Source organism: Rhinolophus ferrumequinum (assembly GCF_004115265.2).
Source record: "Rhinolophus ferrumequinum isolate MPI-CBG mRhiFer1 chromosome 13 unlocalized genomic scaffold, mRhiFer1_v1.p Super_scaffold_3, whole genome shotgun sequence".
In the NCBI taxonomy this organism is placed as follows: Eukaryota; Metazoa; Chordata; class Mammalia; order Chiroptera; family Rhinolophidae; genus Rhinolophus; species Rhinolophus ferrumequinum.
The window spans coordinates 494,657-521,260 of NW_022680356.1; the positions used below are offsets into that span (position 1 = coordinate 494,657).

The following is a 26,604-nucleotide window of genomic DNA, read 5'->3' on the forward strand; positions in this document are numbered from 1 at the left end:
TAGCCACGACCTGTGTCAATCACACACTGCATATATGACAACACGCTTTGATTCTCCTTCACCCTTCCATATGGAGTTGTTAGAAAATGAAAACAGACCAGGTAGGACAGGCTTATGCTCTGTACATCTGGGGCATCTGATTTTCTGGGTGCTAATTTTCAGGAAAGCATTGGGTGCTAAGAAATCTAAAATCTGCTGATGTTCCTGCAGGCAGAACGATTACGAGGTGCTACTCATTTGTGCTACTTTCTCTAGAACGACTGACGCTCTTCTTGCAGACTATGACCAAAAGTCATTTAAAAGTTGGTAGAACTAACACGAGTTCAACAAGCCTGCAGGATACTAGATACAAAAATCAACCGCATTTCTATGTGTGAGAGATGAACAATCTGAAAATGAAATTAAGAAAACAGTTTTACCACCACCATACTTTTGCCTGCGTCCATGAGTTTGTTCACTTATTGCTTTCTGTTTTGTATTCCACAGAGGAGTAAATCCTGTGGTTCTTGTCCTTTTCTGACTTATTTCGCTTAGCATAATACTTTCAAGATGGGGGAGAGGGGAGGTAAAAAAGGGTAAAGGGGGTCAAACATAGGTGATGGAAGGAGACCAGACTAAGGGTGGTGAACACACAGTGTGACAGATGATGTATTACAGAACTGCACACCTGAAACTTAGATATTATTAACCAATGTCACCCAATAAAATTAATGAAAAAAGAAAACAATTTTAACTATAAAAGAATCAAATGTAAAATATTTAGGAATAAATTTAACAAAACAAATGAGAAACTTATACTCTGACAACTACAACATGAAAGAAATTAAAGTAGACCGAAATAAACAGAAAGACGTCCTGTGCTCGCAGATCAGACTGGGCACAGAATGCCATAAAGGCCCTTCTGGGGACATTCCATAACTGAGACCTAGTCCTCGGCCACTCCTGCAGACACAATATACCTAAGGAACTGACTAAGCAGATAGCAAAGGAAAGTCTGAATAAAACCTTGATTTTCCAGCTTCTCTATGCATTTTGTAACTGCCAGCTTTACTTGTGCTGCAAAGTATCAAAATATGAAAACATTCTTTTTTCCTATTTATAACACCTGGGCGTTCCTTTCCATCATTGGAGATGTACTTGTATTTTTGTGAGTAGAATCTGTGCATTAGCCAGTAAAATGCTATGTGTTTGCCCTTCTTGTTATTTTGTTCGAAAGAATGTAAGATGGCAGCACTGTTTCCAGCTGACACAGACAAGCCATAAAATTTATATGGCAACAGAAGAAGACCTAAAACGATTCCAGAAAGTAGGATAAACCTGGAAGAATCACACTACCCAATTTTAAGATTTACAATACAGCTCCAGCAGCCAATGTGCTTTCTGATTCCAAGGACGGAGCGGCTCGTGATCAAGAGGAAGATGGATGGAGTAAATTCACACTCAGAAATTACTGCAAAACAGCTCAGGGCACCTTCCCTCTGGGAACTGAGACGTTCCTGCACGCGGGGATTTCAGAGCGCACAAGCTAAAAAGAGGCCACGTCTAAAGAAAGAGGCCACTCTGACAGCATGAGGGGCTCCCTGGCTCCACTGTGATGAGCTTGCACCCTGAGACTGCTCCCAGTGGGCTCCCTCCCCCGGTACAACAGGAACAATAAGACGGAGGAGCAGGCCTGTTGTGAAGACGGACACCAAATTTCAACCCCCAGGGCACACAGTGAGTCCTGCACAAGGGCCAATGTCTTCTCTTTCCCTCCGCTATTTCCAAGGCCAGACTTACTGTCCAGGCCCTGTCACGTAAGCCCCACGAGCCTGCAGGGGTGTCCAGAGGCAATGCAATGGGATAACTACCTTTGGTCCCGTATCCAGTCGGGAGTAGAGAAGGTAGGTGTGCAGGTCCCCATATTTCATGAAGGGTAAAATCACCATGGGCTTTGGCGTGCCTTGAGAGCCCATCTCTATACAAACACCTGAAATGAAGAACAGAGATTGTTACAAAGAGCCCTTGTCAGCAGTGACCAGGAAAGCGCTGTAGGGGCACTGGCCAAATTGAAACCACGTGCTCCCAAGAGGACACTTAAAATGACACACGCTCACAGCTCATGTACCGTGTTCAAGAACACGCACACAGTGGGTCCACTGCTTGCTCTGTTCTCTTTCAGATCCGCGCCCATCTTTGCAGGAGAGCTCTCAAAAATTAACCTACAACAAGCATAGCTCTCTGGAGACCGGTGGAGCTTTTGAGATACTGACTCTAAGGGAGGGGCAGTGACTGCACTAGAATTCAAGGGCAAACTGGTTTCACGTGAGAGTTAATACTTAGGCATCTGAGGGCATCCACTGAAACCAAATGCTTAAAACTACGAAAAGGATTTTGGGGGCCGTGAGGTAAAGTCCACATAACTAAATTTTAACGGTTACACAAAAGAAAAGCCCATTTAACGTGGAATTCAAGTACTAGAGACTGTGTGTCACCTGACACCAGGCTTGCAAAGCCCTTGCACATTTTGGTGCAGCGACAAAGCACGATTGTTCTCAGTCTGCTGAAGTCAGTAATCGCAAATGAGTCACAGTCGTCTCTTTGACATAATATTGTATCCAAACATATTTTCACATCTCCGTGTAGTGCCAAAGACACTTTGCAAGTTCCCCAGAGAATTTAGCATTTGTCAATTCACAGGACAGGAAAAAAAAAGTCAGCAGGATAATCAGTTATCTGTAGACTGTTCTTCCCTCTTGGAACAGTGTCACACAGCAACCTCTGAGACCTGAGCTCCCCCTCTTATATTTTTTAGCTAATGGAGCTAAAAGCCAAATTCTGGTGTTAAATTGCGTCCTATTTTTACCACTAGCCTCAGAAAATGTAACCGTAAGGAGAAATCTTTGAGGTGAAAACCCCATGTCATAAAGTATTTTGGGGTCACACCCAGTGTGCATGTCTCTTCCCTGGAGGTTTCCCAGTAGACAGAGTGGCTGAGCTCCCCTCTGGCCTCCAGTCCCACATTTCTTGGGGTACCTAGGAGTCGGATGACATTTGGGTGGCTGAAGTCTTTCATGCACGCAGCCTCACTGAGGAACTCTTCGATCTCTCGCTGGGAAAAGCTGTCCACTGAAAGGAGAGACGGAAAATGTCAGGCGTGAGTGACACACTAGGTGAAGGGGAGGGACGGCAGCAATTTTGTTCTCTAAGAGTAAAGTGAGGCACAGACAAAGCCGTGGTGACAGTACACAGATGAGTGGCTGTCAGGGGTTGGGGGGAGGGACATGAAGAGGTGACATTATAGAGGTTTGAGGGTGGCGGGACTTCTGTAGGACACTGTGATGGCAGACACATGACTGTGCATTTGCCAAAACCCACAGGATGAGTCTTAATGTAACCCGTGGATTTCAGTCAATAACGTGTCGATGTGGGCGTGTCACCTGTGCAAAACGCACCATAGCAATGCATGGTGCCAGCAACAGGGAGGCCATGTGACGGGAGGGCATACGAAACACTGTCCTTTCTGCTGACCTTTCTGTGAACCTAAAGCTGCTCTAAAAATTAAAGTACATTATTTAAAAAAAAAACAAAACAAACAACCACACCTCTAAAATCAAATGGAACTGGTCTGTTGCAATCAGCTTTGCCTTTAAAAAGAAAGAACACACGCCTTTGTCTGTCAGCGTGCCTTCAAGTCTGGTTGCTCAACCCTGCCTGTGAGCTAGATGCACTTTCATGCCAAGATGTTGGACTTAAACCTACTGAAAAGAGACATTTAAAATCCTATACTGTGCTAAGTGACATCAGCCAGTCCCGAGAGGACACATACTGTGTGACCCCGACTCATATGAGGTCCTTAGGAGGGACAAGCCCACAGGGACAGAAGCCTGGGTGGGGGGAGAGGCTTATTTAACAGAGTTTGCATTTTGTAGGAAGAGAACATTCTGGAGAGGACAGGGATGGTTGCATAACAGTGTGAATCCACTTAATGCCCCTGAACAGTTAGGGTGGTGTATTTTACCACAATTAAAACCGCACACACACACACACACACACACACACACACAATCAGGTGTGCCTTAGGGAATCTGCTCTCACAGGATGCAAGGACTGACTGACATCACACGAGAGTGTCTTGCACAGTGTCTGTACATCCTATGGGTTTAGGATATACTGATCTTCCTAGTAAAGCAAAGTTTTAAAAATGTAAGACATGATTCTATATACCCGAAACCACATGGGCCTCCCCTACAACCTTTGCCGAAACAAGTGGGTGGGTGGGTGGAGAAGGTGTAGGTCTGCCTGCAAACACTCCCCCGGAGACCAGTGGGCAGGAAGTGCACAGGAACCTGTGCTGGAGGCGGGACTTGCATCTCTCGGCCTTTGGTAGTTAGCACGGATCCAATCCCCATGCAGGTTATTTTAATTAAGTTGAATAGTCAGTTCCTCTGACCAGGTCTGCTGAACCTCCTGCTCAGGAAATGGGGACAATAGAAGGAGTCTTCCCACAGACACACTGCGAGTTTCCAAGGAAAGAATGTGGAGTCCTTGCAGGGCTTAGGCCCAGCAATTGCTCTGACGTGGGTGCCAAAACAGGGAGAGCAGCAGCGTCCTGGGCACATGTGAGCGGCCCGAAGGACTGGCCATCATCACACCCACGAAAAGCAGGAAGTACCAGCCCACGGACTGGCTGTTTATTATGGTTCCTTTTTATAAGTGAACTAAGACTTCAGCCTGTGGTTCTGGTTAGAGTCTCAATACATGCTTTTAATCCAGCATATGCTTCAATGCCCAGTAAACAGTGGACTTCAACTTTAGAAAGAAACTAATTTTACTTTACTCCCAGATTGAAAATCATATGGAATTTACCCAAGGGTTAATGAGGAAGTGATAGTAACACACTAAGCACCAATCCTGTCCTCCCAGCACACTGGCAAGACGGTTGCGGTGACATGCCACTCGAGCGTGCTCTACTGTACGGGCGTACGGGCGCCCAGCCTGACACCTGAAGAATCAGACTGAGACAGATGTGGGGTCACATGCCACCAAGGGATCAGCGCTGCCTGGGAATTCTTTAACTCTACTAGGTGACAGAGAGAGGAGAAGAGAGGAGAGGGAACGGGAGCCGGAGACGGAGAGGGAGAGGGAGAAGGGGAGAGAGATGGAGAGCAGGGGAGACAGACGGGGAGCAGGGGAGAGACAATGACACAGGTTGCTGCCTTGAGTGGGAAGACTATACAGCACAGGTCTAAAGAGCTCATCATTACAGCAACTGTCCCTCTGCGACCAGGCAGCACTCTGGATGGCCTTGGGACCTATCCGTGACTGACACCATGACATCTGAACCCCATCTTGGCCTAGGGAACACCAGCCACTGCAGCAGCTGCCCACACCTGAAGAATGGGTGTACTCGGTGACACTCACACTTCATGGTCTTCACGGCCACTTTCTGAGAGGTCCCATCTTGCTGACTCAGATTTCCTTCCATGACAGACCCGAACTCTCCTGTGAAGTAAAACAACACTGATGGGGACTCTGTGAAAAGTCCCTCCTGCCCAAGGAAACTGTCCGAGCTGCTGTTTTCACATGGCCTGAGAGTGACCCACACACGCAGCTGGGCAGAGCTGCCAGGCCACCCACACGCGCACGCCAGGCCCAGGCCAGGCAGCGGCCTCCTGCTTGTCACCAGCTTGGCTGGCTCGGACCTAGCTTAGTTCATCACTTTAGTCCAGGACAACGTGGAAAATGTTTTTAAAATTCATAAAGTAGGAGCTCTGAATGCCATTGTCGTTTGTCCTGAGATCAGTTTGACAGATTAAATATGTATTTTCACCCTTGTTCCCAGTTAAGTAGGAACAGGCCTGGAACAGTGAACTTGAGAACTAGATGAATAAATTTAAACAATATAGGAAACTGGCAGATGAACTGTGTGCTTTTCACTGAAGGGAATTCATATTTCCAAGGTCCACGGTGTGCTGGGCACTGTAAGCCCCCTTCATGTGCCACGTCTGCATTTCAAAAGTTGCTATTCACTTTTTCATTTTAAATGGTAAAACAAGCCTATGTGTACTTATCACTTAAAGTCACAAATATGGTATTTAATAAGTACATATTTTTTAAAAATGACTGGAAATGGCTTACTTTCATACCGCACATTTTTAAAAGAATTAAACTGCTTACCTTCGCCCAGAATTTTTCCAAGGCTTAGAAGATACCTGTCAATCACGACATCTTCCAGCTTATTTTGCAGCTCCTCGCTGACGCCCAAGCTGCGTACTATAAAGGGAGTGACGGGTTATGCGAGTTGTCAGGATGATTCCTTTCAGTGGAATATAATTAAAATTATGCATAAAGTCCCTTGAAATCGTTGTACATTTTCTTCATTTTATACGCATAGCTGTCTCCCCTCCCCCAAATGCCAGTAATAAAACATCACGCTTAATTCTGTGATTGAAGTGAGTGCAATGAAACCTTCAGGGCAAGATCAATTCTGAAGGGTTATAAACATCAGAATGTGCAGTGCGGCAGCCGGCAACCAGAGTCCTGTCGGGGAGGTTTGCCCTTGACCAGAAGGAGTGAGGAAGAGAAGTCAGTAGGCATTTCCTAGTGGAGTATTTACTGTTCTCACTCTAAGGACGAAGACAAAGAAGCCATCGGGCACCCACCCCATCCTCCCTGCCAGGGAAGGGGGTGCAGAAACCACAGGAAGCACAAGGCACTGTGCTCGAGTGGAATACGGAGCCTCGTGATGATGACATGGGCGGTGCTAAACCGGGTGCCTGGTGGGGGCTAGAGAATAAGGTTCTGTAATCAGGTTAGACATTCGGCCTGACCGTAAGTGCTATCAACAAGAACAACCGACCAGGAGAGGGAAACCAGTCAATGACCACTCAGCATGTGCCAGGTAGGGAGTGAGCAAGGCTTTGAAAGAAAAGAGTGTGGATAATTAGAAAGGACACGTTAGCTCTTAGTGAAAAACCTTCACCCCGAAAAAATACAGGCCTCCAGTAAAGGAAAGAAACTGGTGTGAATTAAGAAGTTTTTAAAATGCATGAACAAACATCTGAAAGTCAAACTTTTAGGTTAGAAAAGTAAGGAAACTAATAACATCCAACATTACCCAAGTTTTTATCTCAGAGCAGCATTCTTGCATTTGGCTTTTTGTTGTTGTTTTTGTTTTTTTGGCAAACCTTTAGAGCTTGCATCTGATAATATTTACATACACTTTCAACTTTGTTTCTGAAATTATTCAAGAACATAGCGATCTATTCCCATTGTTCAACTAGAAGCGTTCGCACACTGATTCACCAAAACTCAAACCATCACCGTTGCACAGTTCTCTGCAAACAATAGGAAATGAGCTCTGACATTGTTAGTTGTTTTGCTGTTTCCTTTAAACCCCTGACCTCTCCTTGCATCTTCTCCATCACCTCAGACTTCCTTTCCCCCAGTGTCTCATGGCACCAGGAGTCCTTCACCCTGGCTGTTTCACCTCAGATTCCCAGTAAACCGGCCAGTGGGGGAGCACAGGGCAGTGTTTGGCTATCCACCTGCTGCTAGCTGAAGACACCTTGCACATTAAAAACATCCATTCTTTGACTCTTTTGGCTTTTGTGAGAAACCTATCAATTCATTTGTTGTTCTTTCTTTGCTCATGAACATTTGCTGACAGAGGGAAAGGAGAGTCAACTTACAGGTGAGTTCAACGGCTCGCCGACAGAACGACTTCTTTGCTGTGTAGTTGACAACTGGTTCTAATTCCTCCCCCGTGAAGGCATTCCTGGGTGAAGGAGAACAAACACCTCACGTTACGACAACAGCTGAAAGACACGTGCTGACCGCACTGTCCTGCTCATTTACTCTTCGAGACACGTTTTCAAATCAACTTGCCAAGTTGTATCAACAACCCGCAGTAACTTACATGGTGATTGTATCAAATTTATGGTTAACTTGGGGGCAAATGATCTCACCATAAAATTGAGTCTTCCCATCCACGAACATGGTACACATTTCCCTGTTTATTTAAGTTTTTGTCCACAATGCTCCTGTACATCTATTGGGTTTATTCTCAGGAACATGATAGTTTTCACACTGTTGTGGGTGGGATCTCATTCTAGCACTTTGCCTTTCATGGATTTAAAACCAGAATTAAACTATTTTCACAACAATAATGTCCTAAAAAATATTACATTTCCTCCTAAGGAAAGCCAGAAAGGAGGGTGCCAAGGGGAGGCTTTGGAAGAAGCAAAAAGGTACTGAAATTCCAAAGACTGGGAAGGATGCCATTGCTCCACATTGTCCCTTGGCTAAGCCTCAGAAGGCAAAGCAGCATCCTTCTTCTGCACCCACCCCTCCAGATGCCCTCACCTGGCCCTGGGAGTCACGACCGCACCCTGATCTTTGGCCATCATTTTCTTGGTTCTGTCTTTACTGAGCCTATGTTGGAAGTGGTCTCAAGCACATATGTCTATGCATCCTTCTATAACAATGATTGTTTCCACAGTGATAACCAAGGACTGCTATTTGATGACACACATTTCATGCTGCCACTCGTTCTTGAGGACACCAGCCCCTTAGACTTAGTATGTCTCAATTACTGACTGAGTCTGAAAGTCTCCATTCAGAATCACGGCAATTAGAACTGGCAATGACCTTGGACACCATTTAGAAAGAGATAATACAAAGGAAGGCTGGAAAAGTTAAAAGACTTGTTTCAGTGACAGAATGAGTGCTGGACTCAGGTGTCACATCCTGTAGTCCGGGGCATCCCGTCTGTGGGCCAGACTGCCTACACCTCAGTGCCTTTGCATGTGCTGTGCTTTATTCAGCTCAGATGTCAGCTCTGTGGGGAGGGACTTCCTGCCTTTCTTAATGTGGTCAAATCTGTTATACATTCTTAAAGTCCTTTTACATGGAATTTCCCACAGTTGCCATTTTATATTCACTTGTGGGATTAGCCTGACTACCCACTAACTGTGAGCCCTATGACGGCAGGGGTGGTGCCCGCTTTGTTCACCACGTACCCCAGGTGACCACAATGCCCAGCACCTAGGCCTTCAATGTACACGGATTAACTACTCCTATGCCTTCTGCAGAGGCTCTCCGCAATGAGCCCTCAACCTATATCTCGACTCTGGGGAATGTTATAGTCAACTATGTGTTCAGGGTTTGGATGGCATTTTTGTCCACGTCTTTAAAATAGTCATTCGCAGAATTCACATACTGATGCATACAATGACAAGGACAGAGTTGTGAGTGCTGTGGGTACCCGGCCGCCACCACTGGGATGGACGCGTAGAGGGAGGGCTAGCCTCCTGGCAGGAACTGCCTCCCTGACCACAGCGAGATTTGGAGGGAGTGCTGGCACCTCACGCACTGAGCGGCTCATCCCCAACACAGCCACCTCCTCCCCACCATTCTGTCCTACACCAAGCTGTCAATAATTCGCCTCTTTACTCCCTCCAACCCATGAGAGACACACTAGATTTCACAGGAATCCAGACTCCCTGCAGAGGGACGGGAGCCCGAGCACTCTGAGTTCCAAAAACAGCATGTATACACACAGCCTTATTTTCATGGGCCGCTTTAACATTTTCTCTGATAGTCAACTACTGTTTGGCTATAAAAGTCAGATGTATAGAAAATAAGAAAAAGAGCTTAAATTTTAATGTGAACATACAAAGTTTTTCTCTATTGGAAAAATAATTGACCCTCATAGAAAATCTGTAAAATACAGCAAAAAAAGAAAACACAGAATCACCCATAATTACACCATCCAAAATTGCTAATGCTTTGGTGAATTTCCTTCTATTTTATTTTATAATTATTATTTTTTTAATAACTAGGATAATTTTTAAAATTATTTATTTATTTATTTACTATTTTTTAAATTCCCCCGCACCTGCTGTCGCCACTGCCACTGCTGCCCAATAACCAGGATCCTTTTTAGTTTCTAATAAAAATCCTTATTTAACAGCAACTGACTTTGAGTGGTGAAGGCCTGGCTGGTCCTGCGTGTGAACAAGTTCCCCTGGGCTGGCTGCCTCTGCAGCAAGGGCCTCAGCGAAGGAGCTGCTGGCTCCAGAGCAAGTGTAAGATAGGGTACCTGGCTAGAACATGGAGGCGCTAGCTGGCGGGACAGGCACTGTCACTTGGCTTGCCAACCTCATTGACACCACTGGGCATCTCATCTGGGACACTTACCCGAACCGCGTCTCCTGGACTCTCTTTCTGATGGCCAGAGAAACATAGAACGCCAGTCCAACCAGGACAAATCCGCAGAAGCAGCCAAGGACAATAAGCACAGGGTTTGTGCTGCCAGGCGCCGGGGTCGACGAGGGGGCAAAATCGACCCAAGCTGGTGGGAGACCAAGAGAGCGACTCAGCACCCTTCTCCGGGATCCGAAACGCCGGTTTGTCCCAGGAAAGAGCTGATGGCCAAAGGCTTTAGAACTCAGTCCTGGTACATGCGGTGACTACTGATGCACATGGCCCTCACAGTGACTTTGTGAGCTGAGGCTGTGCAGAGGGAGCCTGGCTGACTCCATTCATGTCAGCTACACAGGTATGAGGAAGTGAAAAACTGGGAAAACTCATACTTTTCTGGTACACTGTAGTTACAACCCTAGAAACATTGAGACTGAAAATGTTGTATTTCTGTGTGAACACTTATCAGGAGCAGTGTGACAGGGCCTGCCTCCTTCTAGTCCTGTAACTTCTGATTTGGACAGAATCTGCTTTCTAGTCTGTGCATTGCCACCCTGCATTCTAAATTTGGGTCCGTCCCAGCATCATATCCTTTGTATTTTCAATGTTGTAAAGTATCTCTGCGAGTTCCTTCGTGGGAAGACTTTGGCCAGCATACCTCCCTCTAGGACATGTTGTCCTTTTAGGTGCGATCGCTCCATTCATGTGGCTACACCCACCTTCTCTGAGTCCCTGGCTACTCCCCAAATAACTCCCCGCCTTGAAGCCCACCTCCAATGCTCCCTTTTCCTTTCCTGGTTGCACTTTCCTCTTTGCTCACCATCTCCCTCTTTCAATTGTCTCTTTTTGTAAAATGTGGGTTAGTTACTTGGCGACCAGGAGGCAACAGGGGATGTGCCTTAGATGTGAGTGAAGCGAATAATAGAAGTGCGGTGACCAACCACCAGTAGGCTGAGAAGTGCCTCACTGATTGCAGTCACGACGCATCTGTTAGGTGTAGAGTGTGGGCTGAAGAGCTGGCGGTGAACTGCATGCTCTGTGCCGTTCCTCACGTGAAGGTAACTCAAACTTGAACCATCGTGTTCACGAACAGGGTTCTCTGCCTCAGTGTGCTGACATGTACGCGTACTAGATCGTGCAAAGCAAGGGCTGCCAGGATAGCAAAGCTCTTTATAATTCTGGAGAGTTTAGTGTGTATGAAGGTTTAAGCTCTGTCACCTGAAAGTCTTAACTTTTAACCTGTGCCTTTACAATCAGAGTCTCACTGTCTTTGAATTTCTAAAAGGCTGACAAAACTTTTGTGCCCACCCCCAGTTACTCAGGGTCCCCAGGTACAGAGCTTCGGGGCTGCAGGAACCATAATGTGGCTCGGATTTGGCACTAACGGGAACATGTGTTTGAGGGCCATGGGAAGAGCCAGACGGGGACACCGCGGTCTGCTCACAAACCTGTCTGCCACAAGGACTTACGAGTAAATACCCAGGTCACGCTGACACACATGCCTGCACATGGACTTGGTGACAGTGTTAACATCAAATACCCGGGGGGGCGGAGTCAGAGCAAAGGCGGCTCCATAGGTCTCTGGAAGCAAGCACACGCTTGGGCCACTTGGGTCACCACAGTGGTTCCATGCCAAAGGGCACTCGAACAACCTGCAGAAGCCAGCACGCACGGCTGGGCACTGATTCAGGGAGCCCAGGGCAGAAGAAACACTGTATGTCCTGCACTGGTCAACAAAGAAGCACACTGGCCAAGGCTCGCACAGGCGGTGACACAGCAAGTAGCACACATGACAACAGCCCAGCGGGCACTGGACACGAGCAAGTGGCAAATAGTACCGGTAGTAGAGAGAGGCGCAAGCCACCTGCCTCTCCAGCACTCAGCCATGAAACATCACATGAGTCAGCCAGTCCGACCTGGTACCCAGGGTGCCACTCCTCCTGTCACTCAGTGCACTCACAGTGATGCCGGTGGGAGGACTCACACGTTGGCAAGGTGTGTCCCCCCAGAGACCCTCTATTCCTCAGCCTTAACCCAGCCATCCAACCTGGGTGGAGCACTCTGTCACCCATGGGTGCCCGCTCTCACCGTGTGCAGGGACGAAGACTTTCACTGGGGCACTGAAAGGCCCCACCCCTCCTTTGGTGACAGCCGCGACGCTCACTGTGCAGGTGGCGTTGTGGACACGGATGGGGATCTGAGCACGACTGCTGTTCTGGCCGACGTCTTCAGACAGCTCTTTCTGGGGATGAAGAAGAAAGGAAAGGGCATGACATGCCGGGGTGCCACACTTCCTCCAGAGGGAAGGCGCCCCTCCCACACCCCAGGGGCAGTGGCGTGCTTCCACAGCTTCCTTGCCTCAAACCAGCACTGTGGGCTCCTGCTCCTGGCAATTATAAGCATTTTGACTAAAATCTTCACTGAGGAGGGCAGCGACACTATTTTTTTCCTTCCAATGTGACAAATGCACAATTTACCCCGTTTTTCAAAATCTGGTTTGACTTTTGTTTTAAAGCCACTGCCACGTAACTCAAGCCATGAAAACACAGGGGAAAGCTGACTTTTGAAAACATAACCAGGACTAAGTGTTTACACAACACTTTGCCCTTGGATTCCAACCTGGCCTATCACGACATTCTCTGGGGCTGGAACCTAATTGTGTATCTAGGGCTAGCTTTTCAAATGAGGACTGTCCGGTGGCAGCTCTAAGAACGTCTTTACCTCTGAATTGTGAAGAGCTGTTTCACAGAGAGAAAGAGAAAACTGTCACGTCATGTGGGGCACGAACGTCACGGGTCACCAATGAACAGCAACAGCCTGGTTTGGAGGGTAACTTTATCCCCTGGTCACTCAGTCCCATGCTGGTCACTTCTAACAATGGTGCAGGGTGGAACCAGCTCAGCCCTTAAGCAGAGGACTGTTCCATCACTTGTGACCAAGGGGTCACCTGAGTCAGCCACCCACAGACTATCACTAAACTATAGACAATGACCACAAGGACCCAGAAACGCCGTCAGACAAGGAATGAAAAGGGAAAATATGGCCTTAAAATTGTTTTGTTTTTTCTACCCCACTGGAATCCATTGTTGCAAAGAGACTTAACAGGTTTTTTTCTTGTTATTGTTAATTAAGTAAACAAATTAATAATTAACTTTTTTGGGGGGAATATATTCAGGCAATATGTTTTTTAGAAATAGAGGATTTTATTTTTGGCAAACCCAGTTTTTCTGATTGAAATATATTTGACATGTAGCACTGCATAAATTTAAGGTGCACAGCATGTTGATTTCACACGTTTATGCTTTATAATGTGACTGCCACTGCAGCCCCAGTTAACCCTCTCTCACACCACATAGTTACCATTTCCTTTAGCGTGGGATAATTAGGATCTAGTCTCTTGGCTATTACAACACGACACTGTGGTCTGTAGTCTGTACTCACTGTAGTGTAGGACTTATTTACTACTCGCTGCAGAGTTGGAGCAAACTCGGTTTTGATTACGGGTTAGTTGGTTATTCTCTAATTTGGGAGGTACAGAAAATCATCAAGGAGAGAGTAGCTCCCTGGTTCAAACCCCGGTCCTGCTGCCGTGAGCCAGGCAGGTGGCCGAGGGACAATGCAGCTGCCTCAGTTTACCACCTGACAGCTCTTCATGTCCAACCAGGAGCACGGGCATGCTTCTGTTCCCTACATTTTGTCAACAAAGATTCAAATACAAGACATCATTTATGACAGAAATGATCTCCAAATCAGAGGAAATGCAAGAATTTAATCCCCAGAAGAAGAGAAATGCTGACAAAAGCAGAATTGCCCTTTGGGAAATAAACATAAAGGTTGTTTATGATACCTATTGTCTTAGGGCCGATGACTCACTATAAAAACCCAGAGAAGCTACTTCTTAATTTCCACCTCCTGGTCTATAAGTCAGTAAAGAGCTAATCCATGTAAAGTGCTTGGAATGGCACCTGGCCTGGAGCAAATGTCACCCAAGTGGAGGAATGGCCACCATCACAGCTGCCATCCTCATGCCGAGGGATGGAAGTGAGGCCGGGTACCACTCACGGACCACACTTTGGGGAATCCATAAGGAATTATCCCAGTTTAGGGGTGGGATTATAATACAGGTTGAAGTCGTGATTAGAAAGGTAGATGACAAATACTCTAGTGCAGGTTTAACAATTTTCTCTAGTAAGAACATTCTTGAACGGCCAGCTCCAATGCAGTTTTAAAATGATCACTGTTTTTAAAAATTGATTTTTATCCCTTCTGTTTTGAGGCCAAGTGTGTAAAGAGAGGCGTGACCACATCCACATCCTCAAATACCATTTGATTTTGAAAGATGACAGAGAAACCCCTTTAAAACTAAACACGTGCAGGAGAGTGCTGTGTGGGGGGTCCTCTCGGTGTCAGGGGCCAACTGCAGAAGGGGGGCCGTGTCCCTGGTATGAGGGTCGGCCACGGGCACATGACACATCATTTTCCAGCAGCATAGGCCCATCAAGGACTTTGACTCTAAGCGCATTTCCGGGAAATGAAATGTACTACGGCACTGACTACAATTCCACTCACGTGTACGTGGGCCTGGCCTGTCGGGGCACATATGAGCACATCTGTGAAACGTGACGTCTTCCTTCTCAGGTGTGGCACTAGTTAGTCGGGGCAACCGCAGTGGTGCCTGTGACCACACCATCCCTAGCTCTGGAGGAATTCACCACCCGTTCTTTCGTAGCTGGATTTAAGAAGATGGCCCTTCTGACTGCCTCAAAGAACCTGGCCGTTCAGTGGGGAAAGGACTCCCAGATAGAAGTTTCTGTCATGCTCCAAGTTCACAGGCATCAAGGCAAAAGTCTCACGTCTTACTCTCCAACATGTCCTGTTCTTCTTTCTGCTAAGGCACCACACGGTGGCGTCTGAACGAGAGACACGATATTGTGAAGAAAGCCAAGGGCGTCTGGGTCAGTGCAGGGGAGCTCTGAGAAATGCTGGCTTTGGAGTCAGTCCGACCAGGGTTCTGATCCCAGTGCTGCCCCTTCCGGACTTTGTGAGGCTGGGTATGTTACTCAACGCCTCTGAGCCCCAGTGTCCTCCAACGGACATTGAGAAGTAGAGTTTCTTCCTCCCCGTGTCTTGTAAGCGTTGAGTTCCTTTGTGGGAAAGACTGAGCACATGATCTAGCACACAGCAAGCGGTCGAGGGGCGACTCTTCTTCCTATACTGGGTTCAACAGGGAGTCACATTTGGGTCTTCTTTCCCTACAAACCTAAGTCCTCCTTGCAGAATTGGCCTTGCAGTATGTCTCAAGCCCGTCTTGTTCCCCAAACCAAGACGTCTGACCCATTCACCGAGTTTATCACCACTGCAGTTTCCTCCTCTGGGAAAAAACTATCATCCTTGACTGATTCTTGGGCTTCAAAATGTTTCAGACCTCTGAGTGGCCTGTCTCAGAAGAACCCTGCCTGTTTCTTGTACCTTAAAATGACAGCAGCAGAGATGCTGTGCCCTCCTTTGACAGTGAGAGGGGGGAGAAAGTATGGAGGGAGGTGGGAGGGGCACAACACCCAGACACGCAGTGTGTGGGGGGCAGAGGTCTTGGCCAGGGAGGGACCCCTCGAGTGCACTGCGGCTTCCCTCCCAATGTCTCTGAGGAAGCTGGTTCTCCATGACAACTTTCTATGAAACTTCCTTCTGGTCTGGGATCTCCACCCTTTCCAAACACAGTCAAATCAGCATTAGAGCCATGTCCCAGGCGATGTGCTCTACAAGAATGACCCGTATCAAAACAAGTCTCTGTCTAACGTCTGGGCAATTCCTGGGTCAAGGTTAAACTGATTTCTTTTATTTTTTTTTCAAATTGGGGAACAGTGTGTTTCTCCAGGGCCCATCAGCTCCAAGTCATTGTCCTTCAATCTAGTTGTGGAGGGCGCAGCTCAGCTCCAAGTCCAGTCGCTGTTTTCAATCTTTACCTGCAGGGGCACAGCCCACCAACCCATGGATGAAATTGAACCAGCAACCTTGTTGCTCTAACCAACTGAGCCATTCGGCCACCCCTCCGGCAGCTCAGCGGCAATTCGTTGTCTTCAGTCTAGTTGTGGAGGGCACAGCTCACTGGCCCATGTGGGAATCGACCTGGCAACCCTGTTGTTCAGAGCTCGCGCTCTAACCAACTGAGCCATCCGGCCACCACTAAACTGATTTCTTTACTATAGAACATTGTAGAGCCTGGAACTTGCCAGTATGTTCTTTGGGTCTTCAAGCAAGTGCATCACAATCAATATTTTATAAACTTATTTGCTCACTGAATTTTTTTCCATCTGATGAGAATGACAGTGAGATGAGAAACACCAGTGCACACTCATCACAAGACTGTCCCAATCACAGGGGGACATTCTCCCGTGGAGCAAGATGTTGGCCAGGTCCGTGCATGGAGTCCTCGGTGCCATAAACACCCTTGCTGGACGTTTGTAACCTGCATTCATATGGTGCCAAGATGGGCAAGACATTCTCTAACATCAAGGAGAGCAAACTGTATTTGCTCCTGACCTTCAGATTTTGAGCTTCTCTTTGGAAGACAAAGGATATCAAGAAAAACAGAACCAAAAAAAAAAGGTCACTATCTTCATCAAGATCTAGGAAATGTCAGTACAGTAAATATCAGGAGCTTCTTAGTCTGGAAGTGACACAACAGCTGTGGGATAACAAAGGTATAAATCTTCGAAACTAAGTTTTCAGCACAACCACCAGAAGCCAGCCTTATTAGAATAGTGACTGCAAATCGCTTTCAAAAATAGCCAAATCTGTTGCCTTGCATAACGAAGACGCAGCGTTAGTTTTCTAAAAACGGAATGAAAGGACAATTTTGAGAGATGAAGTTGGGCCTAACAGCTGCCCCTTCGAAATGAAGGATGTTTGGGAAATAGAGGTGGAGGGCGCAGAAGTCCTTTCCGTGTCGCTTGGGGTTGCAGGCTCCTTCCAGAGCTGGCTGTTCATGTTTTCTTACTGGCTGCCCTTGCACCTCAGCAGGAAGTTATCCAAGGAAAACTGAGCCACTGAGTCCTCCGTTGTCACAAGACTGTCATGATGCACAAAGAGTAGCACAACTGCAATGCAAATGTCTTCCCACTGGGATGACCCAGCCTCTCCAAGGAGGTAATGACTGGAAAGGTCACAGCGCCACCCATAGTGTGGAAGCATTGTTTTCACTGCGGAGGGGACCGCTCTGAACAAAGGCGAGAAGAATGCCCTGCCCAGCTGAGAGGTAGTGGCAGTTAGTGCATGAGACTCCCTACGGCACGTCACTCATGGGGCTGCCATCGGCCCTGCCCTTCAGCTCCAGGGCCCGTGTAAAGAAGGACAGAGGGTAACCTGCCACTCGTGTGGCTGACCACTACCTTCTGCCAGCCGGAGAGAGACAGAATTCCCACCGAACGGAGACACAATGCCTGTGCCTTCACGTACCACCCTGAGAAGTCGGTGCTGTGAAAAGGAGCTTTCCCCTAAGATTCGATCCCCCTGACCCAGCCAGGGTGCACTGTGCACGATGCCTCGGGACAAACACTAGGACACGCAGGACCCTTCGGGGCTGGCTGAGAGTCTCCTGCGCAGGGTTTGACCAGCACAAGTAGCCTGCTGCAGCCAGTTCCTATCAGGCACGAGGTTCGGGACTTTGAAGCCCTCTTCTTTCTCCTCTACCCATCACCTCCTGCTTCCAACAGGCTGCTTCCTGATAGGTAAACTGAGGCAAGAAAAGAAAAACAATACCCTCAACGGTCCTATTGGGAAATAGCAGTTTTGGTAAAGGTTGGATGATGTGAGGTTTAAAATGGCTGAAACAAAGCTTGGACATCACCAGTGGGTACAGCTGTTCCCCCGTCCCTCTGTCCCATCAAGAAGCTATGTGACTTTCATGTGATGTCCTGTACAAATGCCATGATGACGCTGAAATCTGATCCATCTCCAGGGTTAGACGGATCAGGAACATGAAACACGAAAGTGATGCAGTCAAGACGTAGTTCTGATGATGGGACCAGGGCATTTGCCCCATCCCAAAGAAGTCAGCATCACCTCAACCCTCTTCCTTTCCCAAGTGGGAAGGGGACCTGTCTGGGAGCTGCCCACACCCCACACCCAGGCATCACGACTCAGCTGTGTCCCCCACTTCTGTTTTGGGTCATGTATTCTCACTGTACCTAGACTGGATAGTAATCAAGTCAGATGTCCCACTGGCTTGACTGGAGTCACGCCTAAAAACGCCATGCCCCCTGGGAGGGCACTGGCTGGTCCTTAGGGAGGCAGTCACGTAGACCCCTCTGCCTTTTGTTTGCTGTTGTGCAATGAAACTACTATTTACACTAGGCGTCCTTGCTGAACCCCACAGGCTCTTGGCACATTTGACAGTAAGGCAGGGCTATGTGACATTCTGACATGTGGACGTATCCCTCAGTTCCCAGCACAGGCCTGTATTCAATCGACGCTCACTAACAATTCTGACTGTTAACTTTAGGTGCCAACTTGGCTAGGCCACGGTACCCAGATACGTGGTCCAACACTAGTCTAAAAGATGCTACGAAAGAACTTTTTAGATGAGCTGAACATTTAGATAAAGTGCTTAGAGGGAGAGTGCAAGGTTGTCTTCAGGGCTGGGTGCCGTGCACGACCCCTGGCCCTCCCTTTGCCAGCCAGTGTGTTCCTCCCCCAGTCACACTGCTGGGTGCCGGAGGGCCGGCTCAGTCTATCGTCTTCCCTACCTTCTCAGCGAGCAGCAGGAGGAAGAGGCTGCGTGACCTATTAGTCGGTAATACGCTCCAATGGAAAGAAGGCAGATTTGAAGGTTACTTTTATCATTACACTCAATTTTCTTACTTATAAAAGGTTAATAGTCGTATGAGCCATCTTTATAATGTATAACTCTCAAGTTGTACTCCTGGCTCAAGACTCTCCTTGGCTCCCTTGTGATTTACCAAACTCTGTCTGATACCATGGCCAAATTCAGGCCCTGCACACATGACCATGCCTCTCCAGTCCAGCTTCACCCCTAAAAGCATTCATGTTCCAGGCCCTTGAGCGAGCCATGACCCCCCAAGGCTGTCACATTATGCCTCCTATCATATTTTCCTTTTCAATTGACCTCCTCCATTTTCGCCACTCAAAATTACTCCAAGCCCAGATGAAGTACCACCTTTGCTGGAGAGGTGGTCTGCATGGGCCCCAGGCATCCTTCACAGTCTTGCTGATCAGACCAATGGCAAGGCCTCCCCATCCCTGACCCTGTGCCTTTCTGGGCTGGTTGGGTAGGCAGTGAAGTCCGTCAAGGTGGTGGCTGTGCAGACCATGGGCTGTGTGCTTCTCACTGTACATGGTGCCGAGCTCTTGGCCCAAGGACCCTCAGCCCCATGGAGCTTGGGGACAGGGAACCTGCATCACCAGGCTGAGGCTCCTGCTGTCCGCTGTGCCGTGAGTAACAACAGCCTTGCTCTGATTCATTGAATCTCACATCTAATTTCAACTCCTGTGTAGCTGTGTCAGGTGGCCTGTTGTTTGCTCAGCCCTCCGGTTTCCTCTTGCCATTCGCTGTGTGGCTGGGTTCTTCCCTGACAGTCTTCTTCAGAAACGTGTTCTCTGGCATTGCCAAGAAGCTGTGAACAGCTGGCCTGCTAAGCCCTGTAGCTCCTTGACCTTTTGTTATGATTACCTGGGTGGTCACAGCGTCTTCCTACAAGAGCCCAAATTCCTACAAGAGCCCTGGGAGCAAGAATAAGGTGATAAGAAATGAGCTCCACACACAGGTACTGCATCAATAAACGAGCAAGTGAATGAGTGAGTGAGGCCAGCCCCAATGAGCCCTTGGAATTTGTAAGTATTCAGTCACCTACAACTTTAATGACATTCTTCGTCTCCCACTGTAAGGTGCCTTGCCCAAGTCAGTAACACCTGGTCTTCTCACAACAAAACCAACGCTTCTGAAACAGCACTAAGCCAGCAAATCAGAGGAGATGTGCGCTCTGTTGGCACTCGACTTACAGAAACGTCGGCACTCTGCCACACGTGAGATATCCGGAAGCCCACCAGGTCCCCGTCCTGCCGCTCAATCGGAGGCTTGATCCATCTGACGTCCACCTTGTTACTAGATTCATTCAGAAACACAGTGACGTTCAAGGGTGCGACCGATGGGGCTAAAAAGGGAGAGGAGAGAAGGATGAAGGATCACAAGGTAAAGCACACAGGTAGAGATCCACTCTCTTCTTGGTTTTTGAATGTTCTACAGGAAGCCCTCAACTGAGACTAAGATGAACGGCAGATTTTCACCCTCTTTTCAATTAAGAACCATTGAGATAATACATAAGTTTTAAAAAGCCAGCCTTTTCCAAACTAAAAGGACAAAGGAGAGGAAGGCAGAGAAGACGGTGGTGTTGCTCGTGGGCCCCTCCTGGGGAAGCAAAGCAGACACAACTTGAACAGGTTCTCCAACAGAAACCTGTGGGGCAGAAGGTCAACCAGAATGACTGGGGGTCAGGTCTGTGTCACGTGAGGTGTACAAGGCAGGGAACTCTCAGAAAGAAGCCACCGCTTTCAAGTCCAGAGGCAGGTGATTGATGGTCTGAACAGAACTAATCAGTCAATAAATCTTCATATATATGTAAGACATTTCATTATTGAAGACCAGAGGAACAGATGTTAAGATGTTAATTACTGGGCTAGATGTCAAAATGGGAGCATTTAGCACTAGTTTTCATGCTCTAGTTTACAGTAAATCCTGCTAAGTCACATACCCACTTCATATCCAAATGTTTGCTCTCTCTCACAGAGATACAAGGACAATAAAATCTAAAGTACTTTGGAAAAAGTTATATATATATATATATATATATATATATATATATATATAGTCTCCAAAGTAATTTGGGAAACAGGCTAAGGTCGTTACTACATTGTGGTTTGGGAAGGAAGAACTTGACTATATATATTAAAACTAAAAAAAATATGCTCTTTGATCAAATATTTTATTTCCAGGAATTTAATATAGAAAAATTATCCTGTGGATGGTATTACTGTCATTGAAACATAATAGTGACCAAAAAGGAATAAATGTAATGCTCAGTCAGTAAATGTGATATAATAAATTTTGATACATTTTCCAATGGAATACTTACTACCCAGCTATTGAAAAAAATTAGGTGGATCATACGAGTATGTATTGAAATCAAAAAATATCTAATGGAGGAAAAGATTAAACTGCTACAAAGTATGTATCAACAATCCATTTTAGAAATAAAAAAGTGTATATATATATATATATATATATATATATATATATATATGGAACAAAAATAATTGGAATAATATATGCCAAACCATTGCCTGTAATTGTACTTAGGGGCGATTACATCATATATTTCTGATATGTCTGAAAGGAAAATGAGGGAACCATAACTCTCCTCGACTCGACTCTGCTGATTCCAGGAGCAGTTGGATGAATCTCAGTTAGGACACGTGATACGGTCTCACTCAGGGCTCGGAATAGTCTGTTCTCAGCAATCAGACTGGAAAGTCTAATGATTCAAGGAGCACTGGGCAGAGTACATATAATGGTCTTGTCTCAATAGCGAGTAATATTTGACGTTAGACTGAGCACTGTTCTGGTCTTACCTCATAAATCTTAAAAGCAAAATCCAAAAGGATCAAACTTTTCCCAATAGTGTAACAGTATCCCAAAACAAAGCACAATATTTACAGGAATACAAAAATACCTAGCATCCCACAAGGTTAAATGCACAATGTTGGGAAGCCTGTCAAAAATGACCAGGCATGCCAAGAAACGAAAGTACTCTACATAACAAGAATATAAATGACTCTATCAAAACTGCCCCAGAAAATAACACAGATGTTAGAATTAGCAAGGACATTAAAACAGCTATTATAACTGAATTCCATATGGTCTAAAAGTGAAGTAGAAACATGGAAGATACAAAAAATACAATGTGAGAGATGGAATATGCACTGGATAGAATGGCAGATTAGATACTGCACAAGAAAAGATCAGTGAATTTGAAAACACAACAATAGAAACAATCCAAAATAAAACACAGAAAAGCAGGGGAAATAATTAAGAGCATCAATGAGTTATGAGACAACTTCAAGTGATCAAATATATGTGTAATTGGAGTCCTCAAAGAAGAGGAGAGGTGCGAACAACAACAAAAAATACTTGAAGAAATAATGGTTAAAATGTTTCCAAATTTGACGCAAACCACAAACACACAGATCTAAGAATTCAATGAGCCCCAAGCACAAGAAATATATATATAAAAAAACTATTCCAAAGCACATCATAATTAAATTTCTCAAAATCAATAATAAAGGGAAAACCAGAGACAAAATACATACAGATACATTACATATGGAGGAACAATTAAAGATTACTGCAGATTTCTTATCAGAAATAATTCAAGCAAGAAGACCATGAAATAATATTTTTAAAGTATTGAAAGGAAAAAAAATGTGAATCTAGAATTCTGTATCTAGTAAAAATATATTTTAAAAACAAAGGCAAAAGAAATACAATGGTAAAATAAACATTTTTCTCAGACATACAGAAGCTCAATTCCTCAACAGATCCATATAACAAGAAATAATGAAGTCCTTTATGAAGGAAAGTGACACCATGTGAAAATATGGATGTACATCAAAAAATGAATAACATTAGAAATGGTAATTTTATGGGTAAGTATACATTTTTTCTAATTATAGAAATCATACTAAAAGATTATTGATTGATGGGTCAAAAATAATAACAATGTAGTGTGAGTATATAACATATGTAAAAGTAAAATGGATGACAACAATTGCACAAATATTGGAAGGAGAAAAATGCACATATACAATTAGAAGGTTCCTACACAGTACGTAAAGTGGTATAATGTCACTTGAAGGTCAATGGTAATAAGTAAACGTATAGTATTAAAGCAACCACTAAAAGAATAGAAAACAAGAGTTACAGCAAATAAGCAAAGGAGATAAAATAGAATAAAAAATATTTAATTAACCCAATAGAAGGAAGAGAAAGAAGAAAAGGGAAGCAAATTACAGACAGAACAGAGAGGAAATATGATAGATTTAAATCTACCCATATGAGGGGGCATCCCAGTTTCAGGTGCCCCCTCTCATAAGAGAGCTGTACTTTCGCTTTAATAAAACTCTTTGCTCCTCTAAAAAACAAATAAACAAACAAAAAAAACCCTACCCATATGAATAATCACATTACATTTTAATGGATTAAATACCCTAATTTAAAGGCAGAGATTGTGAATGGATTAAAAAGCAGGACCAAAGTACATGCTGCATATATGAAACACACACTGTATATAAAGATATAAGGAAGTAAAAAATAAGGATGAATCAGATATACTATGTAATCAAAAGAAAAATAAATGGCTATTATAATATCGAATAGAATAGATTTCACACAAAAATAATATTACCAAGGATAAAGAAAATAATTTCATAATGATAAAGCAGTCTATTAGGACAGCACAGCAATATTAAACATTTATGGACAACAGAGCTTGAAAATATTTAAAGTAAAACCTGCTAGAAGTGCAAATAGAAATAGATAAATCCACAATTATAACTAGAATTCAATGCCTCTTTCTAAGTAATTGATAGAAGTGGGCAGAAAATCAGTAAGAACACAATTTGAAAAACAAGATCAACCAACTTGATGAAATTGACATTTACAGAGCTTTCCCTCTAATAAGAGTGGAATACATATTCTCTTCGCGCACACACCGTTTATTGAAGACAGACCATATCCTGGGCCATAGAACAAGTTTCAATAAATTTAAAAGGATTCAAGCGATACAAATTATGTTCTCTGGCCCCAACAGAATTAATTTAGGAATCAATGTACAGGTCTCCAGAAAACCCCCAAATATTGGGAAAGTAAGTTATACACCTAAACAACTAATGGGTCAAAGAAAAAATCAGAGAGTATTCTGAACTGAGTGAAAGCGAGATATGGCATATAAAAATTGTTCTCAAATGTTTTCCTTCCTTGTTTGAGGAAAGGAGACATTTTACAATTTGGGCACTAGAGTTACCTTTGCTCAAGGATGGAGTGCTAACAGTTTCTGACTGAGATCTGTCCCACAGTCTGTACTAAGGAGAACGCTGATTGATTGAGGCTGGAGCAAGGGGCAGGAGACAGGTTCTGAGTGGTCTAGAAGTCTACGTGAGGAAAGAATGAAGTCGGTGCCAGTCAGATTGAACAATAGTCATTCCACTAGTCATAGAAAAGAGAAAGAACCTTGGAATTCAAGAGCAGCACACAGAAAATCCCTTAAAGTTTAAAGATGTAAATTGAGTTTGCTATGAGCAAGACAATATAGAGAAAACAGTCCCTAGGCCATAGGGCTGCTGTGAGGATCTAACAGAATAATGCACATAAAGCACCTAATGTGGTCCCTGCACATAGTAGTGTTTGGCGAACGTGAGCCCTCTTCAAATTAATTAGTTCTCTTGTGTTTGGTGCTATGAGTAATAACTTTTATATTGATACGTATATAGATAGATAGATAGATATAGATATATATGTAGTGCCAAAAAAATGTATACACATTTTAAGAAAGGAAAAAACTATTTTAAAATTATGCTGATGGTAACCATTTTGAGCACCTCTTGTAATTGCAGAAGTCAAACACGACTTGTATTCATCTTTTGTTATTGGTATATTTTATTACAATTTTAATAGTTTTTTCCTTTCTTAAAATGTTTATACATTTTTTTGGTGCTCTCTCTCTCTCTCTCTCCCCCTATATATATATACATATATATTTTCTTTTTATGCTAAGCAAGCAGTGAATTTCTTGATTTATTCAAAGAAAGAGGATAGGACAATACACTCCCAGAGTGGTGGGAGTGGGCAGGCTGGGAGAAGAGCCACTGCCTATGTTGTTATATTTTAATTTAAAATAATGTACACTATAAAGAGTGTGGTATTATTACTATTTTTCTGTGTGAAAGAAAATATGACCTATCCATAGTTAAGTGTAAGTTTGTCACTAACCCTTTGAAAGTATAGAAGGAAACACCTTCTTTCCCATTTTTACTGGCCACATCAATAAAACTCTCCTCCAGAGATGAAGACACACCAAACAAAACAGAACTCCAGACCATGGCTGGGGGGTGTTCAGTCGTGTGCTGTGAGGGGCTCTGAACCAGCAGTTACCTCCTTCAGTTGTGCTGGCCAGGACCCAAGAGCTCAGCGCGGACCAGCCGACCTCATTTCTGCAGGAGACACCAACTCTGTAATTCTCCAGGGCACGCAGCTGCTCGATTTGATACACAGGTGGAGAAGCAGAGGTGTTAAAGGTGATGATGGAGCCATTACTCAGCGGGTCAGCTTCCTGAACCTAAGAGAAGAGTGGACATGTAGACCAGGATGAGTAAGGTGGCAGGAATGTCAGACCCGGGCTCTGAGGCTTTCCGTGCATGGGGCCTTCCTTTCCACCGGGGGAGTCACCTACTTCCTTCCAGGCCACACACCAGTGTCCCCACCATTATTACTGAGCGTTAGTCACGCTGCTGATGGCCCTGAGGACAATGGCTAACAGCAGCATGTGCACGGTGGTTATAATTCATGTTATAATACAAAATAAAGTGGCCTTTCCTCTCTCAGAACCAGTGCAATTCTCAACTGCGTTCAGCTGTGTCACAGAAATCTGCAACAAAGGCAACAAGCATCACATGCGAGGGCCAACCCTGAAGTATTGCTACCCAGGCCTTTGAAGAAAACTGTGCCCAAATCCCACTTTAGAAGATGAGATACTAGATTTTTTTTAAAAAATCTGTATTTCTTTTCATTATGTAGCCTGAAAACCTCTGCTATTCCTGGAGGTGAATTTTTGTGTGTCTTGTATTCTCCCCTAGCTCCACCCCCTATGAAGTCACTCCAAAAGCAGATTATACATAGGGCCGATTTTATGACATTTCTTGGTGGGGAGATTTGTCATTTACCCCTCACCCACCAAAATTTTCTCCAAATCTCTAAAACATATCACTTCTTTCCTCTGAGTGCCTTCTTCGTCGTTCCCCCATAAGCCCCACCGGTCTCTCCACACCCCTGTCCAGATGTCCTCTGTATGCACAGGCAAGAGGGGCTTCCCAGCCAAAACCTCGTCTACGCCACACTTCCACCTTTTTCCTTAAGCTCACCTCCTGTTTGGGAATGGAGACACCTGAGAATGGTTGTTTCTTTTTCACTACATGTTTTTCAAATTTTCTACAGTGTGGCATACTTATAAAATCAGAAAAGACAAAATGATATTGAATAACACAGAAGTAACCAAAAGTAAGTTGGGGTAAAAAAATCTTAAACCCTGTATTTATTTCCAGTCATAATGGGCTTACAATCATGATGTGTACAAA

General features: G+C 45.0%; 1 protein-coding gene across 3 annotated transcripts in view; it reads right to left on the reverse strand.

Annotated features, from left to right (window-relative positions):
- Positions 1 to 26,604, reverse strand: part of MERTK (MER proto-oncogene, tyrosine kinase) — an 89,140-nt gene that overhangs the window by 14,052 nt on the left and 48,484 nt on the right. For all 3 annotated transcript variants that reach the window (XM_033100906.1, XM_033100907.1, XM_033100908.1), the window contains exons 7-15: positions 25,406 to 25,589; positions 20,203 to 20,354; positions 12,274 to 12,427; positions 10,183 to 10,336; positions 7,674 to 7,759; positions 6,160 to 6,255; positions 5,404 to 5,484; positions 3,016 to 3,108; positions 1,851 to 1,969 (exon numbers count right to left, since the gene is read on the reverse strand). In XM_033100906.1, coding sequence (XP_032956797.1) covers positions 1,851 to 1,969; positions 3,016 to 3,108; positions 5,404 to 5,484; positions 6,160 to 6,255; positions 7,674 to 7,759; positions 10,183 to 10,336; positions 12,274 to 12,427; positions 20,203 to 20,354; positions 25,406 to 25,589 — 1,119 coding nt within the window. The remainder of the gene's footprint in view (positions 1 to 1,850; positions 1,970 to 3,015; positions 3,109 to 5,403; positions 5,485 to 6,159; positions 6,256 to 7,673; positions 7,760 to 10,182; positions 10,337 to 12,273; positions 12,428 to 20,202; positions 20,355 to 25,405; positions 25,590 to 26,604) is intronic.